The 25,620-nt window shown below is 36.2% G+C and overlaps 1 protein-coding gene across 4 annotated transcripts in view; it reads left to right on the top strand.

The window, feature by feature from the left end:
- Positions 1 to 22,117, top strand: part of LOC126820598 (transient receptor potential cation channel subfamily M member 2) — a 37,612-nt gene extending 15,495 nt beyond the window's left edge. For 2 of the 4 annotated variants that reach the window (XM_050548650.2, XM_050548651.1), the window contains 16 exons: positions 1,041 to 1,174; positions 3,772 to 3,878; positions 5,292 to 5,523; positions 6,295 to 6,402; positions 8,315 to 8,443; positions 9,721 to 9,954; positions 11,412 to 11,589; positions 13,048 to 13,204; positions 13,558 to 13,757; positions 14,092 to 14,227; positions 15,716 to 15,995; positions 18,454 to 18,519; positions 18,694 to 18,759; positions 19,119 to 19,181; positions 20,912 to 20,991; positions 21,513 to 22,117. In XM_050548650.2, the coding sequence (XP_050404607.1) occupies positions 1,041 to 1,174; positions 3,772 to 3,878; positions 5,292 to 5,523; positions 6,295 to 6,402; positions 8,315 to 8,443; positions 9,721 to 9,954; positions 11,412 to 11,589; positions 13,048 to 13,204; positions 13,558 to 13,757; positions 14,092 to 14,227; positions 15,716 to 15,995; positions 18,454 to 18,519; positions 18,694 to 18,759; positions 19,119 to 19,181; positions 20,912 to 20,991; positions 21,513 to 21,651 (2,309 nt within the window). In that variant the 3' untranslated portion in view covers positions 21,652 to 22,117. The remainder of the gene's footprint in view (positions 1 to 1,040; positions 1,175 to 3,771; positions 3,879 to 5,291; positions 5,524 to 6,294; positions 6,403 to 8,314; positions 8,444 to 9,720; positions 9,955 to 11,411; positions 11,590 to 13,047; positions 13,205 to 13,557; positions 13,758 to 14,091; positions 14,228 to 15,715; positions 15,996 to 18,453; positions 18,520 to 18,693; positions 18,760 to 19,118; positions 19,182 to 20,911; positions 20,992 to 21,512) is intronic. The other 2 variants (XM_056101251.1, XM_056101252.1) reach the window with 2 other exon arrangements.
- Positions 22,118 to 25,620: the final 3,503 nt, after the last annotated feature.

Genomic DNA, 25,620 nt, shown 5'->3' with positions numbered 1-25,620 from the left:
ACGAAGGGCGACCATTTTGTCTGTCAGTTTTGGGCCGATATACGCGAATATCGAACAGAACCGAGATCTTTGGGTTATAAACTTACATTTTAAGTTTCAACAAAATCGGATAAAAATTGTGACCTCTATAGGGTCCACAACCTTGATATACCATATTTTTACGCTATTTGAGAACGAGGGGCGGCAATTTTATCTGTCAGTTTTGGGCCGATTTTCACGAAATTAAAGCTCATCCATCCTTAGGGTGTAAGGATGATATACTAAAACGGTTTTTTCAATCGGATAAAAATTATGACCTCTATAGGGTCCACAAGCCAAAAAACGTGATTTTTCGTACAAACAGGGGAAATAAATCAGGAAGTTACGGTCCGATATGCGCGAATATCGACAGGAACCGAGATCTGTGGTTTATAAACTTACATTTCAAGTTTCAACGAAATCGGATAAAAATTGTGACCTCTATAAGGTCCACAAGCTAAAAACGTGATTTTTCGTACAATCAGGGGCCATAATCCATGAAGTTTCGATCCGATACATGCCAATATCGAAAGCAGCCGAGATCTTTTGAAGATAAACCTATATGTCAAGTGTCGTAAAAATCGGATTAGAATTGTGACCTGTAGAGAGTCCACAAACAATTGTGGACGGGCGGACAGAGGTGACGGCATAATACGTCCACATGAAAATGTAGGCGTATAAAAATTAGATGATGTAAAGAGAAATTGCTGAAAATTTCAGTCAAATTGATCCACTCTGAACCGAGATTTTAGCGATTGAATTTTCGTTCTAGCCTCGATCATCATTACTAATGTCGGTACGATAAAATCATAGCCTCGATTATGCATTTCATGAGTCCTGCAATAAGTAGATTAAGCTCTTGCATACTGTGTGTTTCAATTGGTGTTATTTTACACAATAGTTGGAGCTTATAACATATGCACTAGCTTAATTCGGGACTGTACTCCACCGTGCGAACGGATTTCTGACAATTGGCATGCATTGTCATCGTCCAAACTTTTGCTATATTACTTTTGTTTTAGTTTTAGTTAAAAGAAAAATGACAATCCCCGAGACGAAGAAGAGTAAGGAAAACTGTAGATGTATAGATTTGTTTGTATGGAGTCTCGTCATAAGAAATAAAGACTTGGCTAAATTATTTTGGTTAGAATTAGAGGTATGACCCTTTTAATTTACAAAACTAACGTTAGTATAATTCAAGTGATTTTTTGTTTTAAATACTTTAAAGGGCGTTCTTGTCGTTATTTGAATAATAACCAGACTCTGCGTAAAGCACTTCAAATCTTTGACTTGAATCGATCAAGATAGCATATGATTTATCACTAGTCATGGGCCGGGAAAGTTCATCGAGGATTTTCCGGCGTGGTTTCCCCTTGTCAGTGGTGCAGAGCGGAGGGCCTGAAGTGCATTTGGCGTACACGTAAAAGATCCGTTGGTAGTTGGAATTATATGAGAATAAGTGTAGTCCGTAGCGCCGCAGTCTGTATGGCTGTCTTCACTATCCCAGTCGGAGCAGCAGGACAGTAGGACGTTAAACCACATTTCAATTTTTTTTTTAAACTCGAGTCAATATTATTTAGTCCACTTTCAGGCATTTCACAACGAAATGAATATCATCATAAATAAATAACCGTAAATGTTGATGATGTGTTACTATGTTTAATATGTATCATACCGTGAAGCACATTTTGAATGAGCGCAATTATCTCAATGATATATAAGATACAAATATTGCTTTTGCCAGGCATTATAGAATGTATCTGCCCAAACGGGTCACCCTTTTTTTCAAAGAGACCAAAGAGACAAGTTTTTATTACAATTATAAAATGTATCTTTTAATTTTGATATTTTAAATATTTATATACCATTGTGATAAATATTTTTTAATTTTGTATTTATACTTATGTTAATGAAAACTGCTTTAATTTAGCATGTCTAATATTTCACCATAGGATAGCTCAATATAGCCCGGATGAAGTCAACGTGTCGTAAAACTTAATTTCATTCAGTCATTAATCTGTATCATCTGTATATATAGAGAATCTCCTACGAGTCTTTTTTGATATCAAAAAAGGCGATTGGGAGATTTTATTTATCACCCAATCCCTTCTTACATGCACAAATAAATACATGTAACTCTTTGTTATAGATTTCACTTTTTTACTGAACCTGATTACATTATGGCGTAGTGATACATCATTTTTTGACAGCAATTCAACCATTGCAAACTCCTTTATATTAACCCAGTGTTTCCATCAAGGTCAATTAAATAAAAATAGTTCATTTTTAATAAGAAAGAAGTTACTTTTAATAAAAAAAAATAAAATGAACTGTTCTTTGAAAAAAAAAGTAGTTCCATTTTGATTGACCAATCAAATTCATGTAAAGCGATATCTCCTAAAGATTATGAAATTTATCACACAAGCGATATCTACCGTAGAATGTATTATGGGTGAGAAATACACTTAGATCAACCTAACCAGGTAGGGTGTGTACATAACCGTTTAGCCTCTTTAAAGCTGTATTCCTACGAAAGCATTTATAAGGTAGTTATTGTCAATAACCGTATGATAGATTTGTAGACACCAATCTTCCTAGAGCAATACTGGATTCCGTGAAAAATACGAGACAACAATGTAAGGGTGTCATATCGAATCTCGATTATGGGTGAATTGTGTACGAGTCTACGGGCAAGTCGTATCTCAAAGGGCTCAACACCATACGCAATCAGGGACATAGAATCAGTATATATATGTTATTCACATCTTGTATTTCGCAATTGCCTCACGAATCAATTGGAAGGCGGTTTAATGCCTCGTTAAGTTTAATTTCAAATATATTTTTATATGTAGAATAAGAAAATTTTCTTATAGTATTAGTAGCAGCTATTATTATCATCATCGTCATCATCTCCACCATCATCCCTTTTACGGTCTTGGGATCTTGCAGGCACATAAAGCCTCTCTTCGGAAATTGACCCAACTCCTATAGAACCAACTGGGGGGGGGGGGGGGTCGCTCCCGCATTGGTCATTATTTTTAACTCATATTTTCATCTTGAGGCGAGAGCGTCGACCAGAATGGGACCACTGTTATGTTCCTCTGGCAGGTAACCACATTTTGATTGAGTGCAAGCATCTCAAACATACAAGATAACGATATTACCGTTGCTAGTCACTACAACACTTGTTTGCCCGACCTGGGTTATATTGTGAAATGCTAAACTTTTTAAAAGAGACAGATTTGTGATATGATTTAGCGTGTTTAAAAAAAATCACATGTTTGGCGTAATATATCCCGGTTGGTACTGACGTGACATTAAACCATATTTCATTTCATTTCACGCGCCTTTTAATTCTTCACGATACGCAGGGGGGATTCGGAGAGGTTCTCTTCCGTCGCGCTCTATAGTTTGGCGTATATCTTGGGAAATAAGGGCCCGGGTCACCTTGTTACACCCCTGAGATGTAACACAACAACATATTATGATATGCCAAATACCTGTACTAAAAATGGGGACTGACAGCAATCGATCCTTATCCTACTCGCGCATCTCGGTACCAACATTCAGAAAAGTCACCGGCTGTCTGCTTCTGGACGATCTAGTAACAGTATATTTTTATTATTAATTTATACCAAAAAAACCCAACAGTAATCGACATAGCTCCTGGCTCCGCTAAGCTCTGGGCCCCTGGACAAGTGTCCCACCGGCTCTGGTAATACGAATACAACACTACTAACTTTTTTACACTAGGAACCATTAGCAGCTGCCATTTTCGTGAATGGGTTTTGTGAGTTAGTGACTGATGTTTTGGGTGACAATGAAAAGGAAAATTTAGCAGAGTTCAACAAGATTAATGAGTAAGTTTTATAACAATAATTAACAAAAGACACTGTCTAACGGACAAATTTGTGCCAGGCATTATCACATATGTGATAGAACTGGTTAAACACGTTCCAAATATTATTTTATCACAGAGATCATTGCTACGATAGATGAGTAATGAATGTTTCAACAATAGGAAGGGAAGAACGCAAAAGGAAAACACGAGTTATCCCTTTATATAACTGAATGAAGTGACGGGTGATAACAGATACATGGGCGAATTTATACTCACTAATAATTCCTTCGAAGACTGTAAGAGTATATCTGACACCAGAAAAATAGAAACAGTCCGTACATTCACGGGTGTTTATTCATTATATACTTATAAAAACATGGTAATGCACGGACTTTTTCTATTTTTCTTTCATGTTCTTTTATCTAGTGAAAGTCAATTTTGTTTATGAATTGTCAGATATCCTTTCACAGTCCCATACAACAACTTTTGGCCTTCGAAGGAATTATTAGTGAGCAGAAATTCGCCCATGTATCTGTTATTACCTGTCACTTCATTCAGTTATATAAAGGGATAACTCGTGTTTTCCTTTTGCGTTCGTCACTTCCTATTGTTGAAATATTGATTACTCATCTATCGTAGCAATGATCTCTGTGATAAAAAAATATTTGGAACGTGTTTAACCAGTTCTATCACATATGTGATAATGACTGGCACCAATATTGTCCTTTAACACAGACACTAGAACGACAATGGCGGTCGTGTTCTAAAGACATATGATAACAAATCAAGCTGAGTTAGTTTTGTTTTAAAATCTCTTGTTATAAATCATTTACAAGCTTTAAAAATAATAAAAAAATAATAGTAGAGATAACTTGCAACGAATAAATCCGCCAAAACAAAAACGCTATTCCACTGCGAACTTGAACCGGTTTCTAATTCTCCAACCGAGACAGTAAAGATTGTGTTCCAATTTTGACTAGAGATGTTAATGATATACCGATAGATCTTATAACTTTAAGACCCCGGTTGTACGTGACAAGGAGTAGGGTCGCCTGTCCAACCTCGTGGGTTTTCTCCGCGTCCTCCGGTTTCCTCTCATTGCTAAAGACCCCTACGAATTATTGAAATAAAATTAAACCATATGTTAGACCCAAAATGACCTAGTTTGTGTCGAGTGGACGTTAAACCACATTTCTCTCTCTCTTTCTCTCTATAACTCTAAGCGAGGTTTTTTTTTATCCATAATCTTTTCCATTAGGGAGGAGGAATCGAGTGATCTAACCTGTGTGCTTTAGATCATAAATTCTGTCATTAAGTTAAGTGGCGTGGTTTCGATCTCACACTTGCCGACCTGACCCCGAAGACTTCCTCCGGGTCGTCCGGTTTTCCCCACTGCTCAAATAAATTCTGATTATGGTTGTTTATTTTCTAGCGAATTTACAGGTTTGGCAGTATACGTCATTAATTCATTTTACGAGGATAAGAAGTCTTATCACATCCTAACACGTCAGTTACCTAATTGGGAAAAGAAAACTTGTTTGCACCTTTCCGCAAAGGTTAGAAATAAAAGGTTCATATCCCAAACACCGTGCCAGGACATACTTGATACAAGATGGGGGAATGACGTATCTGTAATAACGTGTTTAATAACGACTTTGCTACTAGTAAGTATATTATAGCTACTTATGTAAATCATTCAACCGTAGGCAGTTCTAACATAATACCGTAACCAAGTAAATTTTGTTTTTTCTTATGATGGATGAATCGCTTCAAGGATTTATGGAAGTCTAAGGATGTAAATGATGATGAAGGAATAAATATAACCAACGGGTTTCAGGATGAGTTCGAATTTTAACTTGGGTTCGTCAACGTATTAGTATTATGATATTAGTAGCGTGTACACCAGTGGTTCCCACTTACTACCAGCCTCTCGGTAACATGTTGACCAATATTTGAATCCCAACGTCATGCTGAACGAAGTGTATTCCGAGTAAACATTTGATACACATGCCTTCCAACATATAATCTTTACTGCAGGCGAGTTGATGAGGAACTTGAAATCAGCTGACCTACTGATACAGCACATATTTTGCCCAACACATGTTACCGAAGATTGACGAGTGTATGCAATTTCAAAATTTATGTTGACCATTCATATTGACAGAATATTAGTCTGTAGAGTTATTGCCAATGAATTCTCCAAAATACAATTCTCCAACCTGATATGTCTACGTATCTCGAAAGTGTTGGAATTATTTGGGAAATGGCTAATCTTGATCAAACAAAGCTTTGTGAACGAGATTTGTATGCAGTTCTTTCTACTTTGTTTACTTTGACCTCTGGTATTTCCAAAACCTTTACGTTTTTTTAAATCTACCGTTGAGGCCAGTACAATTAAATTGATACATAACTAGGTTTGTATTTTATTTCTGCAGATTATCGCCATGCCGATTACATTGCTATGCCTTATATGTATTGAGGACCTACGAGAAGAAATGCTATGTTATTTTTCCAAACCTAAAGTAAAGTATATCATAAATGCAGTGAGTACAAAAACAGTTTGTAATACAAGATCTTCTATAAATAATCCCCCCGACCACACAATTCATATGAAAAGAACACAACGTGAAGTCAAGAATTTTGAAAGCTGTGTCACAGGATCGATAGGGGTACATATTCGTTCTGGTAGGCCTGTCACCAGGATAGACTCACATATTCGATCTGCTGAGCTACAACTTTTGAGCTACAGCATCGTACTATATGTTTTTTGGTAGCCGTGACATGATATTACTACGCTGTACATGTCTTAATAAACCGATTTGGATCCAAAATTCAAATTGATAAATTCTAACATAAGTTATGGCTATTTGAGGTTTACGTTGGCTTTTGGTGATTTCACACCGACATCATAATCTCTTTAAGACAATAATGATGAAAATAATTGTGCAATCCTTGTCGTATAAGACGGGTCATTACGGACAAATCTTATTTTCTGCACTGAAATAACATCAATCTTTACATTAATAATGCGCATCATGTTGACGACCCGAATCGTTGTGCATTTAAATAGCGCAGAACTTGTTAAATGTGCTGAAATATTTTACGTAACCACATAGAAAATGATTGCTTGACAAACGTTTTAGATTGACCTATCCAACTAATCTATGTATATCCATTATTGTGATTATAAAACAACCGTATATTGAATTCTCGTTGGGATGATCATTATAGAAATATCAATTAAAGGAGCTAAATCGCTAATATGTGGAATCTGAATCTGAATGAATAGTCGTAGATGCCAATTACTGGCTTTTGCACGACGGATGGGGTGTGCTAATTAATGTTTTCTAGTTTAGATTTGAATAATTCGATTGACTCTGAGTTCACTGTATCATCACTGAGTTTATTCCAGTCGTATACAGTTCGTACAAAGTATGAGTATTTGAATATGTGACTTTTAGAACTAATTGGCTGGAAGCACTTGTTGTTACACACTGAGTTTTCTACGATGTTAGTTTTTCAAATTGTTTAGCCCTAATAGTTCTCTTCAGCCCTTATCCTTGAGGTAGTGATCATTGTTAATGGCTGGTACGTGCCCTTCAACCACCTTAAATAGGAACGTCAATCGCTGGTGACGGCGTCTCTCCTCAAGTGGTTGCAGTTCCATTTCCTTGAGCATATTAGTGACGTATCTTTCCTTCCTGGATTTATAGTCGCCCGTTATAAATCGTGCTGCTGATCTTTGGATCCTCTCCATGCAAGCGGTCGATGTCTCCTTTCAAGTAGGGGTCTCAGACGACGCTTCCGTACTCAAGTTTCGATAGGACTATTGCAATATAGGCGTTCTTCCTGCATGGCTTAGGGAAGTGTCTTAGGGACCTAGAAATTGACCCAAATGGGTTGCAACGCCAATAATAATGTAATCTGATTGTATATGAACTGAATTACATTCAATTGTTTCCGTTTTGACTCTGATTTCAAATCAGTTAGGTCCAGCGAAATATGGCATGAGTCTCAACCGAATAGAAATTTCTAGCGTCTGGTTATTCCAGTCTATTGCGCATGCTCTCCTGGTAAGTCATGGCGTCGCCGTATGACATGAGTTGTCGAATATGTCTAGCCTCGCTCTTTCTGGTCACTTGTTACAAATGACGATGAAACGCACTATGGTACACGAATTACCAATGGTAAAATGTTTATTTTGTCTTAAATATTGGATATCAGAAGCCTTCCTTTTCCCGGTAAGATAACAACATCAATATTGATTTAAATTGACAAATAATTCGTGTTTTCAACGTATACGACTTTGGATTATATTAAATTAGAGACTTGGCTACTTTAATAATCATCGATATGCCGATCATAAAGTAGCAAGTTATTGAAATTAATTCATGTAGATTAACGCATATTTTTTTTATCCCTTCCATTAAAACGTAGTAAACAATTTTATTTCAGGGATCCTACTTTGTGTTTTTGGGCGTGTTTAGTTATTACATGTTGGTTTCGTTTAAGCCGTCTTTCTCGAGTAATGAAGGTGTGCTCTGTTTCTGGGTGTTCACTTTCCTCTGCGAAGAGATTCGACAGGTATGTCATATTGTTGTAGAATTACTATTATGAGACATGCAGGGGCTTGTCCAGCAGGGGTCCTGGGAGGAGACAACGTCAAGTCTCGCGTTAGTTCGGGGGAAACTACCCGCAAATTTGATAAAATCAGAAGCTTTGAGAGAAGATTTCTGCTAATTTAGGTGGGTGATGAGGATGTACATTTACAGTCTGTTTTCCTTACTAATTATCGCATCTTAAGTTGGCCCCGTCCGTCCACTTCAGGGCATGTCGTTTTCATCTAGATCAGCCGTATCCATAATCTGTAGCGGGTAGTGTCCTGTTCCTTCTTCTCTCTCGCTTTTAAAATTATCCATCATACACGTTTGGCCAAGATGAATCCACGCAATTGGCAGTTACGCGTTTAATAAATTGAACATAAAATTAATATTTTTTATGACTTACTACAGTTTAAAACTTCTCTGTCTAATTTGTCAGACATGTCCTCGTAATTTTTGGAACAGCATGAACACAAATATCCGATTTTGATTTATATATCAGAACTTTCGAAAACGTGTTGATCTTCTTTCTCGTGATTAATGGATTAATACGATCTGGGGAATGGGGTGGGGGGCTTTGTGCTCTACATAAATTTGGTTGGTGGTCATATTCATATTCACTGGTATCCCTTAGACCCTTGTTTGGGTCAGGGTAATAGCCATTTTTCTATAGGTCAGATACAAAATTATTATTGTTTCTTCTCTCCCCGTTCGAATACCGTTTGCCACCAAGCAAAACTTTTAAGATACTAACAATGTCTTACTTTAAGCTAATACTATAACCAAGTTGCTTTTCAGTAATCGATGGGTGTGTCAGTCTAAGCACTTAATCAAGAAACTGAATGATATAAATAAATTTAATACAATAACCTTTGCTGGAACTATCGCGACTCTCCACATGGGCATGTGATTTCCGATAAGACAATGGGATTTGCTTAGCCATCGGGTTCATATTAAAGTATAAAATACAAACCGTGTTTTAAACGAGTATCCGACTTCATTAGCCCAGTTGGAGCAGGACACTAGGACTTTAAACCCCATTTCATTTAAATGAGTGTGCCATTGTGGTCTAATGAATATGGCGATGGTTCACCAACCATGTTGACAGGATTTTGATTCCAGTATTGGCCGAAAAAGTTCCGCAGGAACCGTTGGCTGTCTCGTCAACAACGCCGCTGCCCGGGCAAAACAGCCTGCTTAGTGCAGGACATTAGAATGTTAACCTAATCCCCACCTTAAAGAATGATATTTTTTTTTAAGTTTTCAGAGCGCCGTAACGACGACAGTATTACAAATATAGGTTTCTGGAATGTATTAGATTTTATAGCAATAATCGCTTTTACTAGCGGGATGATTCTTCGTGCATATGAGGACAGTTTTGAGTTGTCCAGGGTTGTAATGTGTTTCGTCCTGCTTGTTTATTTTATCCGTGTGCTGTATATATTCCTGGGATCTGTAAAATTAGGACCACAGTTGGTAATGATTGGCCGATTGGTGAGTATTTATTAACATTCCTGGGTGTTTGGGAATTTACACACATTACGTGCATGGTATGCCCGGTATTACACACGATTCGAAAGATGCATTTCCGATTACTGTTAAACCGAATTTTCCTAAGATATTTACAAAGGAGCCATATCGAATGGGATTATGGCAAAAATGTCGAGAGCAACGGGAGTCATCGGAAGAAAATTTGTTTATTTCCACATAACCCATGATTTTTATACTCAGTGGGACCGAAGCGTCATGGAACGTATAGTTCAGTTTAGCGTTATCTGCGGCATAATGCCTTTTATGTTTTTAAAGGACAATATTGGTGCCAGTCATTATCACATATGTGATAGAATTGGTTAAACACGTTCCAAATATTATTTTGTCACAGAGATCATTGCTACGATAGATATGGGTAATCAATGCTTCAACAATTGTAAGTGACAACCGCAAAATGAAAACACGAGTTATCCCTCTATATAACTGACTGAAGTGACGATTGATAACAGATACACGGGCGAATTTCTGATCACTAATAATTCTTTCGAAGACCAAAAGTTGTTATATGTGATAATGACTGGCACCAATATTGTCCTTTAAATATGAGTGCTGGCTGAACAGTTTCAAACTTGAAAAAAATAAATCAATGGGGTTGACACAAATTTTTGCCGCAAAACAGTACGACCATTGTAGTGTCATTATTGTCTTCCTACCAGACCATCTTGTACACCTGCAAATTGAAATCACCAGAATTTAACAAAACTGGATTTGGACAGTCATCAAGTACCTGCAGCTGGAAGGGTTAACCTCAACACAGATACATGCAGATACATACAGTAAAGAAGTGGGTTGCCGAGAGCCTTGATGGTGACCCGCGTTCTAGAAGGCCATCAACAGCAACCATTCAAGAAATCATTACCCAGTTGCCAGTGTTGTGGGCATCGCTTATATGAGAGGGTTGAGCACATTATCGCCAATGAGTTAGGAATAACAACAGTTTTTAGCAAGATGGGTGCCAACGTTCTTAGTTACAGATAAGAAATGTGTCAGATTCCTGACGTCTCGTGACAATAAGCACCAAATTGAAGCAGATCCTGATAATTTTGTGACCAGATTGTAGAAAAAATAAATGAAAACCGTCGACTTTATACGGTTTTGCACGGATAGGCTTTAGAACGTTTCAGCCAGCCCTCGTAGGTATGCAGGTATTAAAAAATGGAAACTTTTAAGGTTAAGGTGGTAATATCGGCGTACGTTAAAATCGTTTTATCGAAATGATTCTAGCAGCGTGGATACGTTACCAACGGCCCCGCTCCTTTGTGTAGGACAAAAGGGAGTCCGCAGCAAAATGAAATGAACTGGCAATGACAAATTCGAACGCGTGCAAGAATATACCTTTTCTGACTAATAATAAGATGGACTACAAGCCTACAACTAAAGTATATTATATATTTTTACAGGTAACCCAGGACTTACTTCCCTTTGTGTTAATAATACTGATATTTGTTGTTGCATATGCCATTTCATCCGAGGCTCTTTTATATCCAAACGCTAAATTATCGTGGAAGCTACTTTACCACCTACCAAGGAAGGCCTACTGGCAAATCTATGGGGAATTATTTTTGGAGGATATTGAAGGTAGGTATATCCCCTTTCGTAGAGGGGCGTTACAGAATCAAGTATGATTTGTAAATAAGGGATCAATAACAAAAACGATATTTCACTTTATATAATATATATTTTACTCCACGCGTTTTATTTCACTTTTCTAGAATGGTGACACTTTGAGGAAAGGGGTTATCTTGGAACCTTTTTGAAACTATTCACACTAGCCAGTTAATCGATCTGTGTGAAATTGCCTATACTAAATCATTCAAAGAAAATGGAGTAATCCCAGCGTCATTAAAAAACGGTTCGACAGGCCCGGGGAGTGGGGGGGGGCGCTTTAGCACCCCCAATAATTTGGCTGTGAATAGTCCCTTCTTCAGGTTATTGCACGCTAGTCTCATTATGCGTTAGATACAACGAGGTCTGATTTAGTTTAAGTTTCATCTGATGAATCGGGCACAAATGTTCGCCTCCACAAACTTCATCAAAGAGCTAGTGATACATTTGAACGAAAGATACAGATGGTGACCTCTAGGGGGTCCGCAAGCTAAACAAGTGATATTTCGGACAACCAGTGGTCATAATCCAGAAAGTTACGGTCGAATACTGGTCAATATCGAAAGAAACCCAGATTTTTGGGATATATCAAAATTCGAACCTCTGGTTGGTCCACAACATGTTATTGCATGATTTGAAGGTTAGAAGCCATTTTGTCGGGCAATTGCGGTCCGATGTTCACGAATGTTGAACTCATCCGATATTATGATGTTGTGTTGAAATATTTGAACGGTTTTTACAATCAAATAAAAACCATGAGCTGTAAAATGTCCACCAACTAAACATGTATATATTGGATGTGACAGTCCCATATGCGTCAATATCAAAAGAAACCGAGGGCTTCCGTTTATTAACATATATTGTCAGTTTCATCAAAATCGTAAAAAATGGGACCTCTAGAGAGTACACAGTCTTGGTTTTATTATGCATACTTGTCAAGTTCAGTATCACAGGAAACCACCATCGACTGTGTTAACATGGTAACGGACGTAGAATAGATTTAAAATTTCAGTTCATTCCTCGGTAATTGTATTAGAAAATCTAGACCCCGGAAGCTTCGGGGCCCACGCGGCTCTTGGACCCTCGCATAAAGTCCTAGGATGATAGCACTCACCCTCCCAATCATGAATTGCACCCACCGGCCCTGTTGTTCGAGCTCAATTTCTGTAGGGGCTGTGGAGCCGTACAAATGGGCATCTATGTTATTATAAGATACGAGATATTAGATTCAGTGATTTCAACCAGTCGTTGCAAACATAAGGTCAAATAGGATCTTATACCCTATATCGTGTATGCACAATTCAGAAGAGAGTTAATGTACCAATGTTACTAATATGTATGATGATCTTTGCCGTATACCAATATCCTAATCTATATGATGCTCATATTCCCTATGTCGTATGCTATATATCGTGTGTATGTATAATTCAGGAGAGAGTCAGTGTACCAATGATCCTAACCTGTATGATGACTACGACCAATTAAGATGTCCAACTGAAGTGGGGAAGTATATAGCACCAGTGTTACTCGCAATTTACATCTTCCTGATCAATGTTTTACTGCTGAATCTCCTCATAGCCATGTTCAGGTAAAGTTATTATCACAACTACATATATTTTTTACCTTAAAAAACAAACAAACGAATATTTTGGCAAAAATATAGTGTGCCAAAATTCAACGCTTATTTCATTTTTCAAGGTAATAGTAATGTTTGTTGACTTTTGTTGAGATGATTTAAATTTGTCATTTATTTGTAATTTAGTAATGATCATTATAATTCTTAAACACAACGAAAGTAACACGCAAATCAGTGTGATCTACCAGGAATACTTTGAAGCGATATCCGCAATACCAATAATAGCAAATTTGATCAAATCAGATAGCCTCTATGAAGAAATTGCGCCTAAATAATGTGTGTTTATTTTCTGTTTACTTCAATAGCTCAACCATAACAGCCATCATGGACGATTCGTATCCACACTGGGGTTATCAACGTTACGAACGTGTCACGGAATACGAAACAAGACCAATTCTTCCACCTCCTTTTATATTCTTCGAGCATCTGTATAGACTAATTGTCTGCATACGTTCATGTGACTGTAAGAATAAAGTAGACCAAGAACCAAAAAAGGACAAGCATGGTATGAATTTCATAGGGGTGATTGTGGGTTTACTTTAAAGGGGACATCGTAACCCTATCCGACTTATTCTTCTATCCCACAGGCAAATATTGGAGTTAATTATATTCAGGTGCTGCCTATTCAAATATGTCTAAACAAAGTTCCCTGGGATCACATTGAACGGGATACCTATATAGTGCCTTTGTCACTACACACGATCCCAATCGTCAACGCGAAGGCGAGAAATAATTAGTACGAAGCCAAGATGTTAAGTCATCATTAGAATTGCAAACCAGCGAGTGAAAAGAGGCTTGTTCTGTTCACGTTATGACTATTTGACCATTTTGATTTGCAGGTGAAGCACTCACCGATGAAGTAAACCGATCTTACTCTCGTGCTGAAAAGAGCAAGGCTAAAAAGTGTGTAGATCTACTGAAAACAAATCCACAACTTGTTCAAAATAATTATAATCATCTTCCAAATACAAACAGGTAGACTTTTATTTTAGCTTAAAGTCCTGGTGCTCCATTTTAATCAATATGAATCACTTTTAAACTACAAGAATGTTAAAGATGAATCTCTAATAAGAATATCAGTCCACTAATGGTTCAATCCCGTTCAGTAAATTTACAAAGATATGTGAAATTGAAATTTCACCGATCTATACTGCTTAGTAAGCCTACCACCAATCTGTGTCCACGAACATTTGATAATAGACCTGTATTGAATCCGAGCCTGGACATTATCGAGTGGTTATTTGAGATTTTGTTTTCTTTATCGAATGGGATTATTCAAAGTATTCGCTTTGCTGCAGTTTAATTGCAAGAAACTGCTACTTCGTCCATAATGTCCGTTTCAGCTCTTGTTTGTAAATACAGACGAGTGATTATCACATATGTGATAGAACTGGTTAAACACGTTCCAAATATTATTTTATCACAGAGATCATTGAATGACATTAGATAAGAGAACACTAGAAAAAAAGAAATAGTCCGTACATTGTTGAAAGATTGATTACGCATCTATCGTAGCAATGATCTATGTGATAAAATAATATTTGGAACATGTTTAACCAGTTCTATCACATATGTGATAATGACTGGCACCAATATTGTCCTTTAAGAAAAATGCTAATGTGTAACTGAGGTAAAATATATATATTTAACAATGTTTATTGTTTGATTGTTTTTACCATGCTTTTATTTAAATGTACTTAAGGTTTAGATAGAATTTGATAATTGATTGATTTTATTGGCATGTTCTTTGTATACAAACCGGTTTCAAATTAAGCCTCGAGCCATTTGATATATTTTGGCGACAAATGCCAGCTGCGCACCGTTACTTTAAAGGTATATTTCATCGGTGCGCATTAGTTTAAAATTAGCCCATCCTTAGAATAATAAGAGGCCTTTTATTAAAGATACATTATGTAAGATTTAGATAAAGAGCTAGCCATTCTTGCTATAATAGTTCGAATATAGATAATTTAAAATGAATAATTTCATTCAATATTATCCTTTGAAGATTTGACAAGACGTGTGCAATAATTTCAAAGCTAATTCTCGTTCCTCCGCTTTTAGCTTAAATCAAAATATGGCTGAACTGTTCTAATCTATATAATATCGGAGAAATCCGATGCCATCGAGAGTTAATTATGGACATGATATGTTAATTAATGTCTGATTAATAATTTAGAAAACATTTCAGGCCTAAAGAGAGACCTGCAATAGACAGACATACGTGTAGCTCTTGTATAATGTATGTTTAACAATAAAAAATAACGCTACCCTGTTGTAGACTAACTTATTTAATCTGATCTCAGAGAATACAATGTCAACGAGTTTTTTTATTTAAATAATTAGATGAAACATCAGTATCAGTAACATTGTACTAGTCACTGGAATAATGTAAAGCGTATCGATTGCATTCTACAAACGACATCTCCGAAACATAATAACTGACATTTTACACTATTTAAGACACCAACTTACCGAATGGTCAGCAACAACTGATAAAGAAGATAAACGCACGACAATACCAAGTAAGATGGTTGAAAAAAGTGATGTTTATTATGATGAGGATGATAAAGTCGATGAAGTGGACCATAGTGTAAATTATGAGGATGCAAATGATAATAACAAAACTCGCAGGTCACCCATTACTAATGATACGTATCAGTCAAGGGCGACGTCGGGAAGAGTTGATATTCACCAATCCTTATCACAGATTGAAAAAAACATTCAGCACCTGGAACAAAAGGTAATGTGTGAGAGAGAAATGGGGTTAACGTCCACTTGACACAAACTAGGTCATTTCAAGACTAACATATGGTTCACAAGGGTCTTTAGTAGTGGGGGAACCCGACAGAAAACCCACAAGGTTGGACAAACGATCCTACTCATTGTCACTTACCAGTGGAGAATCGAAACCACCCCACTTGATTCAATTAAGACCTTCTGATCCAACGCGCACGCGTTAACCATTCGAAAGGGTAATTTACTTTCGTGATAGTAGTGAGAGAGAGAGAAATGAGGTTTAACGTCCACTCAACACAAACTAGGTCATTTTGGGACTAGCACATGGTTCAATTTTATTTCAATAGTTCGCTTGCGCGTAGGGGTCTTTAGCAGTGGGAGGAAACCGGAGGACCCAGAGAACACACACGGGGTTGGACAGGCGACCCTACTCCTTGTCACGTACAACCGGGGAATCGACCCCCCCCCCCCAGTTGACTCAAGGACAGACCGTATGATACAGCGCGCGCTTGCTAGCCATTCGGCCATCCAATCCCTACCCCCCTCCCCCGTAATAGTAGTAAAACCTAACATTGCAAATACACGTCTACTCATTCGTGATAGTAGTACAATCTAACATTGCAAATACACGTCTACTCATTTTCATTAAATATTATCTGTTTTTAACTTTGAGATTTCACTTTAGAAATTGTCATTTGAGGTTGAACATCCTCACTGAACTGTGAGATCAATTACACCACGTGTAGCACCCTAAAAATATCATCCTGAACCCTTACAATATTTGGTAAAAAAAACCTTTCATTTGCTTTTAGTTGTATATATATATATATACTCTTCAAAACTGCGTAAATGCACTGCTGTTTCTATTAGAGGTAACCAGTGTATGTTAAACAGTCCATATGGGAGGCTTATCTGACGGCCCCATTTCACTAGCAAAGAGATACACTGTCAAAAATGAAAATGAACGTTTTTTGTTTTTTGTCTTAATAATGAGTAATTGCTCCACCAATCCTCAGACATTCAGCAATTCGTCGTGGCATACTCCTAATCAACCGTCCAATCATGATTTGGGGCAATCTGACCCACTCCTCTTTCATTGCCACGCCACGGCCAATTCTTGCAGTGTTGTTGGTTGACGTCGACGAACACGTCTCCCGATCAAATTAAACGTAACACACTACAGCAAAGATACACTAAACAGTAAATCTTATGCAAGAACCGATAGGAAAGCAAACATGGATAGGATAAACCAGCAAGCGGCAGTTTTTATCAACCCTTCCTTGAAGTGTCAAATTTGACAATGAACACCTCCCACGTGTATGGCGCTATTGCGTGTCGCATGTGCAGCTCAGTGGTTCTTCATCTGTGAACATACTCTCAAAGCATGTCAAGTGTCCATGACCATTTATCATATCACAACCTGCATAGGTATTTGCATTTCAATATCCCCTACTCTTTTTGAAGATTATATATGGTTATGCGTATTTCGTCTGTCCGCATGTAGACGATAAATATATTATTTTAAACATTTGATATCCTATTTATCTGATCATTGGCCAGTCTATTCAAAACAAATGAAGATTGACTTTAGAACAATACTTCAAGCATTGTTCAATGCTAATATTTTTACTATGGTCACGTGCTACAGGGGATAATTCGGGCTGAACATCACATGTCCATTGTCACGGGTGGACCTAGGTCTAACAAATCCGGATGAACTTTCTTGGCCAATGCAGCGATCGAACACGCGACCTCCAGGCTAGCGAGCCAGCGCCTTACCCACTTAGCCACCGTGGCTCCCGTGCTACACCAGACATACTACTAGAATACCACACGAAATGGTAACCACATAACCATTAGTGAAACAGATACGCGATAATGGAGATGTGTATTATTAATAAATGTCGTTTAAACATGTGTCAACAATTCCAAAAAATGTTTGGAATGCATATCAATATTGAGAATCGTATCCATATGTTATACAGAGTATTAAATACCCTCTGGGCCTTAGTTCGGCTTTCGGTTATAGACTCGAGTTAGAAAATCCTAATTATTTTATTACGTCAATCTGATTAAAACATAGATCTATATTTCGTTTCGTTTTTTTTAATACTTTCGATGGCCTATACTACATGAAGATCTGATCCTATAACGCCAGACATTGATTAATCAATCCGCGATGAAGTTTATAGTGGTTTGCCCACAATGCCGTGCATGGCACGCGAAGAAGTTGCCGTAACAGACCGTTTCATTGGCTAATCCTTCACATCATCCAGAACGCGGGTTTTATATCAACTCTTCCATCTTCCAGATCCTAGTTCAGTAAAGACAAGCAAAACGAAATTTTGAACTATAAAAACGGGATCTGTGTTTTAATCAGATTGTGATTACGTATATTTGATGCAAACTTTTATTTATTGAATTATATAATATATATAGTATAAAACGGTCTTCCATTTTAGATTGACTCTATGTACACATCGAACCGAAGGGACGAACTTAAACTGATTTTAGACGAGATTAAAAAGGTAATATTATCAATAATCTTCCAGATCCTAGTTCAGTAAAGACAAGCAAAACGAAATTTTGAACTATAAAAATGGGATCTGTGTTTTAATCAGATTGTGATTACGTATATTTGATGCAAACTTTTATTTATTGAATTATATATATATATAGTATAAAACGGTCTTCCATTTTAGATTGACTCTATGTACACATCGAACCGAAGGGACGAACTTAAACTGATTTTAGACGAGATTAAAAAGGTAATATTATCAATAATCATTACAATGTAATCTTGACAAATGTAGGTGGGTGGTGGCTTAATTCAGAACAAAGCATAAGGTCCAGGATGTATTAAAGCATAAGTTTCAAACTACAATGAAGGTACGAATCCCAGTCAGTCTTTTTAAAGATAGACAGTCAATAATAAAAGGCTATATGACAAACCTTTAGCCAAAAGTCGATCAATGTACGAACTCCAGTCACTCGTATCAATTCAGAATCCTGTACTCAACACAAAGTTTGTCCCACTTTGCCCGGTAAGGGTTAATGTTGACTACACTACACAAATGATATTTAACAATTCTTCATCATCGCATTAATCGTTGCTTTAATTGTACAGATAGAAGCGGGACAGAAATCGTCCGACAGACAACCAAAAACAGTTACACCAGAAATACCAGAGGTAAAATACATTTTGAAATATGGTATCTCGATTATGATTACGTAATTTACAGATTGCGTAGTTCGGTTAGTGGTTGTGTTGGGTTTTTTTGTCCCCCGCCTTTCGAAGAAAGCAGGGGACTATTAAAATGGGTTCGTCTGTCTGTCCGTCCGTCCGTCCGTCCGTCTGTCTGTCCGTCACACTCTCTTCCTATTTGAGCTAGAATGTTCAAACTTCGTGTATGTGTTTATTAGGCCAATGCCTTGATGGAGTTCGAAGATGAGCATTTTCCGCTTAGGGTAAGCAGAGATAAGCAATTTGATTGGTTGATGCTTTGGGACACGATAACTCTCTTCCTAATTGGGCTAGAATGTTCAAACTTGGTGTATGTGTTGATTAGGTCAATGCCTTGATGGAGTTCGAAGATGAGCATTTTCCGCTTAGGGTAAGCAGAGATAAGCAATTTGATTGGTTGATGCTTTGGGACACGATAACTTTTAATTGAGCTAGAATGTTCAAACTTGGTGTATGTGTTTATTAGGTCAATGCCTTGATGGAGTTCGAAGATAAGCATTTTCCGCTTAGGGTAAGCAGAGATAAGCAATTTGATTGGTTGATACTTTGGGGCACGATAACTCTCTTCCTAATTGAGCTAGAATGTTCAAACTTGGTGTATGTGTTGATTAGGTCAATGCCTTGATGGAGTTCGAAGATGAGCATTTTCCGCTTAGGGTAAGCAGAGATAAGCAATTTGATTGGTTGATGCTTTGGGACACGATAACTTTAGTTCTAATTAAGTGAGATTGATGAAACTTGGTGTATAGTTTCATTACAGTAATACCTTGACTAAGTTTGATAATGAGCATTTTCTGCTCAGGGTAAGCAGAGCGATACGCAATTTGATTGGTCGAGACTTTGGAAAACAATAACTCTCCTACTTTGATTGTCCCCCGCCTTTCGAAGAAAGCAGGGAACTATTAAAATGGGTTCGTCCGTCTGTCTGTTTGTCTGTCTGTCCGTTCCGCTTATTTGTGATAAATTTATATGTGTCCTCTAATTATTTTCCTATTTCGGCGGGGGACATCAGCCTCACTGTTGGCTTGTTATCATTATATCACCTATACTAACGACGGGTTGTTCTTTTCAATGTCAAACCTTGAGTTGATAATGATATTTGGGGAGCGGGTAAGTTCATGTTCCTGAAGCAACGACTGCGAGTTTTACAACATCTGGATGTTGCTAGATTACTCGTTTGTTTCTGGAGTTTAACGTCCACTTCTAGCGGGGGTGATATCGTAAACAATTAGATTACTTTAAAATTCTCAAACTTAAAGCTACGTTATTTGCAGACACGTGATCATTGAACGAACCTTGAACTTTGCAACTCGATTATCACATGTGGACATTTTAGCTGGAAAGCGCGAGACATAGTATTCGCGATAATCGGGGAATCTGATAGGCTCTCAAGCTGGGTGAATACCCAATCGAAATTAGTACCGAAATATGCAGGGTATTACGTGAAGGACTTGATAAGAGGTACGTAGTTAAAGCGAGATCAAACCTTCTATTGAAAATGGGGTTAGTTGTGCTACATAGTTGTTTTCGCTAAATAGTTGAAGAAGCTGTTCATCATTAACAAGCATTATCATTAACAAGATTACTATGCCGGAATAAAATGGCGGGGCCCCAAAATATGTAAATATATTTAGATTGTTAATAATGTAGTACATTTTTACAATATTTCACATTAGCAGGATGATGATTATGATGATGACTACCTATATAATGATCTCCCAACCTATCTTCCATACAGGGGACAAGCCAAGAATAAGTATGTAAAACTTACTTAAAATTCCAATGAATAAAAACTTTTCTAAGTATATAAATTGGGAATAATAACGTCATTAGTTTCACTTAGGTTTATCTGAAAGTGTGATATTTGTAATGGAGTCGAGAGCTCGAAGTATGTTAACAAGTTATAATAATATAATTTATTATAGAACAAGTTAAACAGATCCTTAATATATTGTGTTATAGAGCAAGTTAAATATATCCTTAATAGAATTTTACCATAGAGCAAGTTAAGCAGATCCTAAATATAATTCGTTATAGAGCAAGTTAAACAGATCCTAAATATAATTTGTTATAGAGCAAGTTAAACATATCATAAATAGAATTTTAACATAAAGATCTGTTGATTCGTAGTCGTGATTTGAATAGTCCGGAAATGGCGCCTCGACACAAACTAGGTCATTTCGGAACTAACATAATATACTTCAATTTTATTTCAATAATTCGCCTGCGCGTAGGGCGTGGTCCTCATTTCGTAGTGTTACTATATTTTACTTTCAGACTTTTACACAGTTCGCTGTGTTTTTCAAACCTGGCCGAATATCAGCGCTTACAACGTCTAGCAGTTTTTAGGAAATCGAAAAAGAAAAAGACCAAGAAAACAAAAACAGATGCCGAGGATGTCACAAATACATTGTAAGCCTTTAACCCCGTTTCCTAGACCGCAAAACATTAGTTTGTATATCGAGTAGGATAGAATTAATATTACAAATAGTTGTCGATCAAGGTTAGGGCTAACGTCATTTTCGGTTAGATTTATAATATTAAACGGTTATCATTCTTCTACATTATTATTTTATTAATTTTATTGTTATGATTACATAAATAAGTATATTCTTTTAGAATAGTGAACTGTTATCATTTTATAATTTTATAAGTAAATTACGGTAGTATTGTTTTATTTTTAGTATTGAATGGTTATCATTTGTTTTATTTTAATGATTACATTAATAAGTATATTATGAATATTTAAAATATTGAACTGTTATTTTATTTATTATTTTATATTGATTATTAAATTTGTTAGTTTATTATGGTAGTATTGTTTTATTTATAATATTCGATAGTATTGTTTTATTTCTAATATTAAAACACGTTCTACATAATTATTTGTGTGTTTTTTTATAATAATTATGAAATTTATTTCCATTGTCCCTGTCAATGCAGAAAAGTAGAAAGTTAAACCCAATTTCAGTACTATCACTCAACGTCTGGGAATTTAACCCAATTACATGGAATGACAAAGGAACTAGGTGGCTGGGGAAACCATTGTGAAACGCATCATCCTCGAGTTGTCGGTAGAGTAAGGACATATGTGAAATGCTGGGTGTACAAATCCCACAGTTCAACCAAAGAGAGAGAGAGAGAGAGAGAGAGAGAGAGAGAGAGAGAGGGTAACGTCCACTCGACACAAACTAGATCTTTTCGGGACTAACATTTGGTTCAATTTTATTTCAATAATTCGCTTGCGCGTAGGGGTCTTTAGCAGTGGGAGGAAACCGGAGGACCCGGAGAAAACCCACGAGGTTGGACAGGCGACCCTACACCTTGCCACGTACAACCGGGGATTCGAAACCACGACAGTCGACTCAATGTTTAGCAGAGAGAGGAAACCGGAGGACCCGGAGTAGACCCACGAGGTCGGACAGGCGACCACACTCCATGCCACGTACAACTGAGGAATCGAAACCACGCCAGTTGACTAAATGACAGACCTTATGGTACAACGCGCATGGCTAACCATTCGTCCATCAAACCCCCAGTTTCTATGGCGCTTTACCAGTTCGAACATAGTCATTCGCCAGTGGCAAGAATAAACCCGGTTTAAAAATATAAATTTTACAGTCTTGTCCAGGGCATCTGACGGTACGGGGAGTTTTGAAAGGTGAACACCGTGTGCTTTGTGTTGCAAGTCACATCAAACTGCACAGCGTATGCCCGTTATCATTAGCCCGGACGTTGCAAAGAAAAAGGCTATTAGTAGGGTGCCCCTTGCAGCGAGAATTTTCCTACAGAAAGTTGAACCCGACACGCTTCAGTGGCTTGTCTCGAAGTGATTTCTGGCTGATCACGCAGTGCAATAACACTCAACATAAGAGTCTATGAGTCTATAATAAATAGGAATCGCACGTTAAATTCTCAACACATCTATCAACTATTACAGCCGTACAAAATCTATTGTTGACGATTCTGAATAGCAGTAATATTTAGCTTTTGGGTTAGTACAGCAGCTATAGAAATTACATTCGTTTTATTTTTAAAATTGCGTTATCATTAGCAATACCATTAGGAGCGCAACTTTTGGTTTAGTACAAATAATATCTCTGAAACACTTGGGTTAGGCAAGAACATGAATTTAGCAGTAGTTTCATTTTACTTTTACAGGGCTCTTAAAACAAATGTTGAGTGTCCCGGCCTGTCACTCAGACGGAGAATGGTCGGTAGACTGGTTAAGCGAGACTAATTTCAAAACAAGGGCACGTAACCTATTTTTTACTCAAAAGTGGCTGGATGTAATAGAACTAAGCTCAGCTTAGCTACCCATACGTACGCGGTGCGAAAATCTGCCCAAACTCTCAAACGACATTGACGCAACGTATCACGTGACAATACGTTGAGAAAAATTCCGCTTGCCAAAAGTCTCTAATGATGTCTTCCCGGCCTCGTGGTTTCCCTGGGCTTACGTTGGGCTTACGTGAAACCCACATTTTAATTACCAATCAAAGAAATAGCATACGTGAAATAAATAAAACTTTATAAATATTTTTAAATTACCAACAAAAAACAACAAAAAAATATAATACTATAAAAAAAATCACGGTTAAACTAAACTTAATAAATATTTTGAAATTATCAAATAAAAGATAATAATAGTATAGAAAATAATTGCAGGAAAAATAATCTTCTTAAATACTTTTACATTACCAATACAAAAAAAAACAATCACGGTTAAATCAAACTTAATAAATACTTTGAAATTACCAAATAAAATATACCATAGAAAATAATTGCAGGAAAAATAATCTTCTTAAATACTTTTACATTACCAATACAAAAAAAAAACAATCACGGTTAAATCAAACTTAATAAATACTTTGAAATTACCAAATAAAATATACTATAGAAAATAATTGCAGAAAAAATAATTTTTATAAATACGTTTACATTACCAATAAAAAAACCAATCGCGATTAAATTAAACTTTGAAATTACCAAATAAAATATACCATAGAAAATAATTGCATGAAAAATAATCTTTTAAATACTTTTACATTACTAATAAAAAAATCACGGTTAAATTAAACTTAATAAATATTCTGAAACTACAAAATAAAACATAATAATACTGTAGAAAATACTCACAGGCATAAATAATCTTTATAAATACTTTTACATTACCAAAAACACAAACTATAAAAAACTAATAACAGTTAAATTAATTTTTATAAATTATATAACGCTATGTAAAAATAATGTAATCGTTGTAATTAATACTCTACAAATTATTCACCGTTAAATTAAATCATATAAAATATATCATACTAAATAAAATTAATATAATCTTTCTAAATAATACTGTAGAATTTATTCACCGTTAAATTAAACTTAATAAATTATAAAATGCTATATTTTTATAATCCTTTTCAATTATACCGTAGAAATGGTTACTGTTAAATTAAAATCCATAAATCATAAAATACTATATTATTATAATCTTTCTAAATAATACTGTAGAAATTATTCACCGTTGAATTTAACTTTATCAATTATAAAATACTATATTATTATAATCCTTTTCAATATTACCATAATCACAGTTAAACTTATAAATTATAAAATCCTATATTATCATAATCCTTTTCAATCATTCCGTAGAAATAATCGCTGTTAAATTAAACTTTATAAATTAAAATATGGATAATTAAAAATAGGGCAAATTTACCCAATCCACAATTTTGTCAAGCTTCTTTAAAATCATTTAAAATTTGGATAAGGTGTGCTGAATATGTATATCTATAAAATATCTATAAGCGCTGTTTTCGGTTCTTGTTGTCGATTAATAGGATACGCTAAAAGCGTCAATCGGTTTCCTCCTCTATAAAACAGATATCCCGCCAAAAAGCAAATACATTTTTACACTTACAATATGGTCCTCTAGAAAATGAGGCTTAAGTTTTTGCAATTTGTTTTCACACCCTTTAGATCTACTTTTTTTCTGCATTTTGTTCTCGTGGAATATAAAACAGACAAATATTTTTTATATTATGGGCTTCTAGAAAATGGGGCTTAAGTTTTGCTAGTTGTTTTCACACCCTTTAGATCTACTTTTTTTCTGCATATTGTTCTCGTGGAATATAAAACAGACAAATATTAAACATATCCCGCCAAAAAGCAAATATATTTTTTATATTATGGGCTTCTAGAAAATGGGGCTTAAGTTTTGCTATTTGTTTCCACACCCTTTAGATCTACTTTTTTTTCTGCAGTTTGTTCTGGTGGAATAAAAAGCAGACAAATATTAAACATATCCCGCCAAAAAGCAAATAGATTTTTACAGTATGTGCTTCTAGAAAATGGGGCTTAAGTTTTGCTATTTGTTTTCACACCC

This window comes from Patella vulgata, chromosome 5 (assembly GCF_932274485.2).
Source record: "Patella vulgata chromosome 5, xgPatVulg1.2, whole genome shotgun sequence".
NCBI lineage: Eukaryota > Metazoa > Mollusca > Gastropoda > Patellidae > Patella > Patella vulgata.
Note: the sequence above shows the minus strand (reverse complement) of the source record. Positions and strands in the feature narration are given on the sequence as shown.